This window comes from Catharus ustulatus, chromosome 6, assembly GCF_009819885.2.
Source record: "Catharus ustulatus isolate bCatUst1 chromosome 6, bCatUst1.pri.v2, whole genome shotgun sequence".
NCBI classification, from domain to species: domain Eukaryota; kingdom Metazoa; phylum Chordata; class Aves; order Passeriformes; family Turdidae; genus Catharus; species Catharus ustulatus.
In genome coordinates, this window is record NC_046226.1 from 27,934,426 (window position 1) to 27,943,951 (window position 9,526).

The window sequence follows — 9,526 nt, forward strand, 5'->3', positions numbered from 1 at the left end:
ATATGAAGGACTACAACATAATCAGCATTGAGCAGGAGAGAGGAAAGAGGGTAATATCTGAATAATAAGACACTACAGGTCATTAATTTTAACTTTTCTGTAATACACCTGTACATTCAGGAAAGAAATTAAACTTCTCTATAGCATAAACTATAAATGAGACATTACAACTGAAAAACAGGTTTAAGAAAGTTAGTTTACAGTGCTACACCAATTTCCTGCTGCTGAGGACCTACGGCTTAAACAATACTGGTAGTGTTCATTTTATTTCACAATGGGTTCTTTCATTCATGCCAGTAGTACTAATTGGAGTTAGAAAAAGTAAATGTATTTAAGTATATTACTTAATAATTTACAGGTTTTGGTACAGCCATTCAACAAAAATAAAAGTAAATCCCTAACACATGCCTTTAAATAATAAAGGTATAGGAAAGTACTCAGTAGAAGTGTGTACATACAAAACATTAATTCAAATGAGAACTGCACTCATACTGCTTATTTTGTGTATTTTGGAAATAATACTGAAATATATATGCACTGAAAGCACTCATTCAGCTGATGTGATCAGGAATCCTCCAAAACCACTGTATTTCCCCTCTTATCATTTAGTCCAAAAGTCTAAAAGCACTTGGAGTTTTGACAGGTGAAGTATGGTACTAAGCTGGCATGACTGTAGGTTCAGTTTTTTCCCCAGTATGCCTGAAAATAAGAATGCAGTGACACATTTAATGGTGTTAATATTAGGGACTGAGGGACTTTCTTACCTTAGCCACTTGAGTTACTGCATTAGCACCTATAGCAGCATTTGCAATATCTTCCAGTTTACTTCTTGAAATGGCAGAAATAAAGTTTAAATAATAAGACTCATAAAGCTGGTTTCGAAGATCCTAAAAGAAAGGAATATTTTCCTGAATAAGTTCTAATACATTCCTGACTAATTAAAATAAATGATACTTTTACTATGTGATGTTACAGTTATCCACAGTCAAACTAAACCTTCAGAAGTACTTAGCTGTCTCATACAGCTCTGCACACAGTGTTTTGATTATGTATCAGATATAAACAACATAACACAGAACTGCAAAAAACTAGGAAATTACATTTAAGCTAAAAGGCAGCAATTATTACACACCTTACTGCTGACCAAAAATACCCTTTGCTCTTCTCCTTACTTTGGCAAACATGTCAACCTTCCATCCATCTCCTTCCCAGGAATGTGAAAAACTGAGGTTAGCCTAACCAGTCTTCCCACTCAAAGCAGTATCTAATGGTGTAGGTGGCTCAGGATTGTGCCCAGTCAGGTTTTGAACTTCTCCAAGGATGGAGACTCCACAAACTCTCCAGGCAATCTGTCCCAGTCTTTGGTCACCCTCATTAAAATAGTTTTTTCTAATGTTAAATGGAATATTGATACCCACTGCCTCTTGTCTTTTCGTTCCCCAAACTCTCTCTGACACACACAAGACATGTTTACTATTCTACTTGCTGGGAAATTGAATTTTTGCATAATAATATTTGGGTAATATTCTTCTGACAAATATGTGCTAGTGATAGTCACATTCTGGTGAGTGCAAGATTATTTCACACACCTTGTTGTGTGGGCTCTTTTGAAACATTACACATACAAGTTACCTGGCACATTCTGTCAATATTTTCTTCTGTTGGCATTACAAAGTAAATGGCTGGAACATCTGGAATAGGATCCCGATCTGAATGCAAAAGCCTGACAGGAAGAAAAAAGACATTTCTAATGGTTTTTTTTCCTCTGAAATGTATAAAAATATAAAAGTTAAAGAAATTATTTTTGTACAGACAAATGTAATTTCCTACAATATCCTTCTATATTTAGCTAGAGTTTTAGCAAGAAAAGAAATTATGCATGTATATTTTTTGGCTGAATATATTAATAGATGTGTTCAAAGTTTATTCAAAGCTTGAGAAAAGGCATTACAAATGGTCAAAAACAGATAATCCGTCCCGAGGAAGCTAAAATACTGCATCCATGAAGTTCTTATGTGAACTGTTGTTTCTATGGTAAAAAACCACTACAGTAATTTCATGATTATAAGCCGCACCTGATTATAAGCCGCACATTACAATACAGAGTGTGATAAAAGGTATCTATTCTATCACCATCTGTTGAGGGTGGGGGCAGTGATCCTTATCTCAACGGCAGATATTCTGCTAATGGGCCATCCTCTGAAACCAGGCAGGGCATTGTTCTTTATCTTTTCACACCCCATCCTTCCCCCAGCCAGTCATTTTCTGCTAATGGCCATTGAGTCCCACTGTGTGACTGACAAAATTACTTCATCCCATTGGAAGTTGCTCCAGCCAGGGGGAAGAGCCCAACATTTCTTACCAAGACAAAAACAGAGGTTTTGGGACACTAAGGGAGCCCCCTTCTCCACTGGACTCCAGAGGAAAACCGGATTTCTCCACATCACCACTGGACCTTTAGAGGGAAACTGCACCTTCTCCAGGAGCACTGCTCCAACTGAATCACATCTGTCACTGCAGGAGGATACAGCCACCATTTAATGGGACTGCTACCAACACCCTGCCTGACGGGGTGTCAGGTTGTACTCTGACTTTGTCAGGGTTTGGAGTTTGTTTCTTTGTAGTACTGTATTTCTATTTTAATTTCCCTAGTAAAGAACTGTTATTCCTAATTCCCATATCTTTGCCTGAAAGCCCCTTGATTTCAAAATTATAATAATTTGGAGGGAGGGGGTTTACATTCTCCATTCCAAAGAGAGGCTCCTGCCTTTCTCAGCAGACACCTGTCCTCCAAACTAAAAGAGTAACTTTTCATTCTTTGTCCGTATATAAGCTGCACCTGATTATAAGCCGCTCTTCGGGTTAGGATCAAAACTTTAGTCAAAATGGTGTGGCTTATAATCATGAAATTACTGTACATTTCACTCTATTAAACTTGCCTTTCCTGCTTGAAGACAAGGTGCTTAGATGTTTTGCTCATGTTTCTGCTGATGTGCCAGCAGGTCAAATTGTGTTTCCATTTCTAGCCTTCACTTAGCAAAAGTTAATAAACTAGTAAAAAAACATAAATGCATGTTCAAAGTTTCTTCATGACTATTACCACAGCTAAGGAATGACAATGGACTAGGTAACTGTAATCTGGGGAAAAAGAAATGAGAAATCTCTTATGATAATACTTAAAGATTTAATACGCTTGACAGCAAAGTAAAATCTACATGCAAAAAGATAAGCAAAGAACATACACAGTCCCATGAAACAGTTTGCACCAATATAATTTTAACGTATGTGATTGCAAAAGGATTTGTAGAGACAAATTCCAAAATAATACCTCCTGGATAATATTTTTTTTAACAAGGGCCTCCTGTTTGGAACAAGAAATCTTACTGAACAGTAAAACAGCTTGGATAGTTTGGAACTATCTCTCCACTCTCTGAATCTGCATAATGCCATCTGATTTTACGAGCAAGTCAGTGTATAATCTTTAATTTAGCAGTTATTTATTAAATGATTTTTCACTGATTTGTTCTTTATTTTGGGGAATATTAAATAATGTTCTTTTTAGAAAAGAATTCCCAATTTTTTAAAAAGTACTTACAGATGCAAAGTGATCCCCATATCTCTCAGCTCTTTCACTGACAGCAAAGGTGAGATGATATCTTGGCCAAATCTGTCATAAATAAGAACCTGAAACAGATACACATCATCTTATAAAGTGCTGTAAACAGTAGATACTGTATTCTACAGTGGATATAGGAATTCAGGTTTAGGGAACTACTACCTTAACTTCAAATGTGCTTCAACATCTAAACATCTACCAATTAATAAGAAATCATTAATTTGTCATAGACTTCCATTTGTGCTTACAAATAAATAAAATATAAAAGAAAAACCAAAGAGAAACTCAGTGATAAAGGGGGAAAAAGAATCATCACTTCCATCTCCTGGAAAGTGTCTTGCCAAACAAGAGTTTGCTTTTAGAAATTTGTTACTGTGTGTGCAGAGTTTTCCTGACTGCATTTGGGAGAAAATAACAGGAAAATCAGAAGAGAAAATAGGAATTAGTGAAAAAATATATGAAGGTGAAGTGACAGAATATATGTTTCATAGTAGCAAAAACTCCTCATGACCTACAAGTTATATTTTACAATAATAAAGCTAACCTGAGCTTAGCTTCTTCAAGCTATCAGTAGTTCTTCCATTTGTATGGGCTTCTTTCTGATTCTTTCTGGTATTTTTTCAGCAGTTCTGATACTCAATTCTATGTATTTATAATATAGAAAAAAATATTTTGTACAAGTAATAACATAAGAAAGATGAACTTGATTTAGTTAAAATCTGCAAATCGGAACTTTTCTGAACACTGTAAAATTCTCCTGTTCCAGTTTCAGAAGTTCTTACCTTCCATACTGGTTCTCCTGTGCTGTTTTTAACAGGAGGAACATTGAAGTTCAGCATACGTTTCAAAGCCACTGGAAAAGAAAGCCAAAGAATGTTTTATTCTCTCCACACTTCAACAACAGTGACTAAAGACTTCAGCAGTATTTTATTACACATTTCATTTGAAAGGAAAATCATCACAAAATATAAATGCAACAAGTCACATTTTCATTATTTGTATGCAGCTTCGACTGACAAATGGCTCACATCTGCTAGAATTTATGAACTCTAGAGGACACAGCAAAAAGCAAAGAAACAAGTTCTAAAACATCAACTCTCCTTAGCTACACAGGCTTTATATACGTGGTTTGCCTTAAAAATAATTCCACTATCTTCTTGAAGGAGCATTCTGTCCAGTGGGAATTAGTTCACTTTATTCCCTGATCTGCTTTTCCTACAGCACTGTACACACCAAACAAAAAGTACCTTTATGACTGACCAAAATCAATACAGTTTGGAAGATTTTGAGAACTCATATGAAGAAAATGCTGGTTTAAGGGGTACAAAAATATCCTTAGCTTGCAGCAGGAAAACTCTTTGAAAGAGGAATGAACTTTTATTTAACTTTCCATTCCACATACAAACCAAAGTAGATTGTTTCACCTACCTCTAATTTATAAATCGATTATGTAATGAATCTTTCCTCATTTAATTATTAAACAACACAGTATGTGCTGCTCTCCCATTTTTGATGGGAAAGCAAAAGACTATTTATGCTATAGTGCCTATTCTCTTAAAACTCGTAACAAAATCATCACAGAGCTTTGTAAAGAGGAAAAACTTGCAGAGATTAGAGTGATGGATACCACTTAGCTCATAAATGGAGAGCAGTAGAGACAATTAATTTCTGACTCTGGCTGAACGAACATAGTGCAGTTCCTAGGATCTACAGTATCACAAGACATCCCAGGACCTTGGAAGACCTCCAATCCAACCTCCTGCCTAGGGAGGCTCAGCTCTGAGGCTACTCCAGGCTGCTCAGCACTTTATCCAGTCAATTCTCCAGGGATGGAGGTGCTACAACCACTGTGTAACCTGTGGCACTGACTGTCCTTGTGGAGAAAAAGTTTTTCTCTCTATCCAGTCTGAACATCTCATTTATGTTATGCAACTTATGTCTGTTGTGCTTCACCCTACTGCCATACACCACTACAAAGGGGCCTGGCTCCATCTTCTCAGTGCTGCCCATAGGTATTGGGGAGCTGCTGTAGGGTCCCCACTGAAGCCACCTGGAGAAAACTCCAGGCAGAACAAGCCTTAGTGCTACAGCCTCACCAGGGCCTCTGACCACCTTGGCAGTCCCTGCTGACACTCTCCTGCTGATCCTCCCAACTCCACTGGGACCCCCTGCAGGTCTTTTTGACAGAGCTGCTCTCCAGTCTGGCAACCCCCACCTGTTGCCTGTATGTGCAAGGGCAGGAATTTGTCATCATTAAATTCCATTCCTTTTCCGCATCTAGGTGCCTCCAAGTGGCAGCTCTGACCTCAAATAGAAGACTTTTCTCTAGTTTGCTGTCACCTGCACACTTAATCAGAGTACACTCTAACATAGCCTCCAGTTGACTGATGTATAGTTTAAAAAGGACAGGTCACAGAATATACTCGTGCAGTGCTCTAATTGTTACCAGCTTCTAGGTAATTATGCCTGATTAATCTGAGCCTGACCATCCAACTAGTTTTTCTGATGTAGCTAGTTGTTCATCCATCTAGTCCATGACATGCTAATTTGGATATACCACCACAGTGTCAAAAGCTTTGCTGAAGTCAAGGTAAATTAAATACTCTACTGTTGCCTACAAACCCAGTCATTTTGTCACTGAAGGCAATTAGGCCAGTCAGGCATGATTTATCATACATAAATTCATGCATGCCTTTCCCCTCATGTGATGAGATGTATTTTCCAATAGGATTCACTCAGTGATTGATTCCAAAGTGACACTAGGGCCTGGAAGCATTTGTAGGTGAAGACTGAGGCAAAGGCAGCACTGGTTACCTCAGCCCTATCTGTTTCTATTACCATTAAATAACCAGCTCCATTTAGCAAAGATACAACATTTTTTTTCTGATTTACATTTTTGCTACTACTGTTGCAGCAGAAGCACTTCTCCTTTCTCCAGGTACATGCTGCACAGGTTTCTCCTGTGTCCTGCCCTTTCAAGTGACATTACTAGCAGTGAAACACAATTGTGGGAAAATCCAAGCTAGTATTGACTGCTGAGTCTTGATGGACTCCAGCCTTCCACTTGCTTCATAGCATTTTCTTTTCTTTTTTAAACACCATGAAGCAGCCCTGAAAATTGATTACAGGTTGCTCCTGGATTCTTTGGCCCCTCACTGCTGGTGACATCTTCAGCTACATGAGTAATTTTATATAAAGCTGTATGGTTATGTGCTTTGATGCTACTGGAGCTGAAGCAGCTGCATTGCAGAGTTTGTCAAAGTAAAACTTGGCGTAAGCTCTCTGCTAAGAAAGTGCAATCAGACTAGTAATGTGCTGTGACAATCATGTCAACATTCAGCAAGTGTCTGAGATCCTTTTTTGTATTCATATTGCTATTTCATTTACATTAATGCTGAATGTTCTCTGGGGCAAGGATCAGGTTTTTACTGTGCTTGCACAATGATATGCTTTTATTAAGAAACCAATCCTGGTTATGAACCAGGCTAAAGGTCAAAACAGACGGTACACATACATGGTCATACCGTAACTAAATGATAAGAAACCTTTTTCTGAGTATATGTTAGTTGCTCAATCTAGCTCCTTAGAAAAGACCTCCTTAACAGAAGACAACACGGATTCAGTTGTAAAGGCTAAATGAAACAACCAAGTAACAATTGCAGGTGACATGGACAGTGGGACTGAGTGCACCTAGAGCAAGTTTGCCAACAACATCAAGCTGTGTATGGTCACAAAATCACAGAATCATTTAGATTGGAAAAGACCTCCAGAATCAGTGAGTCCAACTTTTGACTGATCACCACCTTGTCAACCAGATCATAGCACCAAGTGCCATGTCCAGCTGAACACCTCCAGGGATGGTGACTCTACCACCTCCATGGGCAGTTCATTCCAATGTGTAACCCCTTCCATGAGGAAATTCCTCCTCAATAATCTGGAGAGAAGGGAAGCCATCCAGAGGCACCTTGACAGGCTTGAGAGGTGGACCCGTGTAAACCTCAGGAAGTTCAGCAAGGCCAAGTGTGAGTTCCTGCAGCTAGGCTGGGGCAATTCCAAGCACAAATACAGGCTGGGCAGTGAATGGATTTACAGCAATCTTGAGGAGGACTTGGGGGTGCTAGTGCATGAGAAGCTTGACACGACCTGCCAGCTGTACTCTGGGCTGCATCCAAAGCAGCATGGCCAGCAGGGTCAGAGAGGGAATTCTGCCCCTCTGTTTTCCTCTGGAGAGATCTCACCTGGAGTACTGTGCCCACATCTGGACCCAACATAAGATCTTGAACCTGTTGGATTAAGTCCAGAGGAAGATCACCAGATGATCAGAGGACTGGAGTACCTCTACTAAGAGGAAAGGCTAACAGAGTCAGGTTTGATCAGCCTGGAGACGAGACTGCTCCAGGGAGATCTTATAGTACCTTTCAGTACCTAAATGGAGTTACAAGAATCCTGGAGAGGGACTTTTCACAAGAGCATGTAGTGATAGGAAAAGAGGGAGTGGCCTTAAACTGAGAGAGTAGGTTTAGGTTAGATAGAAGGTAAAAATTAATTCCTATGAGAGTGGCGATGCCCTGGAACTGGTTTTATAGAGAGGCTGTGGATAACCCATACCTGGAAGTGATCAAAGTCAGGCTGGATGGGGCTTTAAGTAACCTGATCTAGTGAAAGGTGTTCCTGCCCATAGCAGGCAGGGAGTTAGAATGAGATTATCTTCAAGGTCCCTTTCAACCCAAACCAGAGTAGAGACAGAGTAGAAAAGAATAAAGCTGTACAAAATATCAGCTCAAAGAAATTAAGCTTTATTAGAAAGATAGCAAAGAGAAGATAAGCAAGAGGAACATCAAATAGCCCTATCAGTGATAGATGGCAGAGGAATGAGACTACAAAAAAGTAGCCTGGTACCAAAAAATGAAGCTTACTAGTAAAGTATTTAAGGTCCATAGAGACTGTGACTGAGATTTTTAGGCAGATGATTCAAAACATTTCATGCAAACTAAATGCATCCAGAATCCTCTATACCACCAAAGATAGTGCAGTTGTCAAGGAGAAAGTGCCATGATTACAGTTTAACTACTGACTACAACTTTGGCAAGCAAGGGAAGTAGAGAACCACGGAGCTGTCACTCCTTGTGCTTTAGGAGTAGGTACAAGGCTTTACGAAGCAGCATCAAGGCAGAGAAGAATCAATTAAGGACTCTCAACAGTGTCTAAGAAGGGACAGAATAACAAACCCTTTACTCGCAGAAATCCTCATGCACAATTAGTTTAGTTGTTATTATCGTATGTCAGTTTCTTGAGGGTCAGTACACACTTGCTCGGATGCCCCGGTATTGTCTTAACGTGAACATGACAACAGTAGCTTTATTTTTGCACCATTAAACCCTATTTCCCGTCGATCCTTCCCGCGGGCAGAAAGAAACCGAGACGGAGGGAGCTCGCACGGCCGCGGCAGAAGGCACGGCTCACGGCCCGGGCCCGGCCAAGTCCCGCCCCGGGGGTGCCTTCCACACCTCGGCGGCACCTACGGCCACGTCCCCGGGGGCCAAGCGGGGCCGGGGTCCCTCTGCGAGAACCACGGCCCAGGGCTCGGGAGCCCCAGCGCCCCGGGCCCGCAGAAGCGAGGAGAAGGCGGTAGAGGGGCCGCCACCCGGTTGCCGGGAGACCCAAGCCGGGTGAGAGGGCGCGAATCCCCGGCGGAGGCGCGGCGGCGCCCGCGGCCCGCCCCGCGGGGACAGAGGCGAGCACGGCGGCCGCAGCGTGCGGCCGGCGCCGCTCCCCCGCCCGAGCGCCGGGACCGCGGGCGGGCGCTCACCTGTCTGCTTCTCCCGGATCCCGGCCGCCATCTTCCCGCGCCGCCGGCCCGGCCGCCCCGCCCCGCCTGCGCAGCCGCCGCGACACGTGGCGGGCCCCGGG

General features: G+C 41.3%; 1 protein-coding gene across 1 annotated transcript in view; it reads right to left on the bottom strand.

The window, feature by feature from the left end:
- SCFD1 (sec1 family domain containing 1) overlaps window positions 1-9,517 on the bottom strand; it is a 49,743-nt gene extending 40,226 nt beyond the window's left edge. The window contains exons 1-5 of the mRNA XM_033061641.2: window positions 9,426-9,517; window positions 4,399-4,469; window positions 3,596-3,684; window positions 1,633-1,723; window positions 765-887 (exon numbers count right to left, since the gene is read on the bottom strand). Coding sequence (XP_032917532.1) covers window positions 765-887; window positions 1,633-1,723; window positions 3,596-3,684; window positions 4,399-4,469; window positions 9,426-9,456 — 405 coding nt within the window. The 5' untranslated portion in view covers window positions 9,457-9,517. The remainder of the gene's footprint in view (window positions 1-764; window positions 888-1,632; window positions 1,724-3,595; window positions 3,685-4,398; window positions 4,470-9,425) is intronic.
- Between the last annotated feature and the right edge of the window lie 9 nt (window positions 9,518-9,526).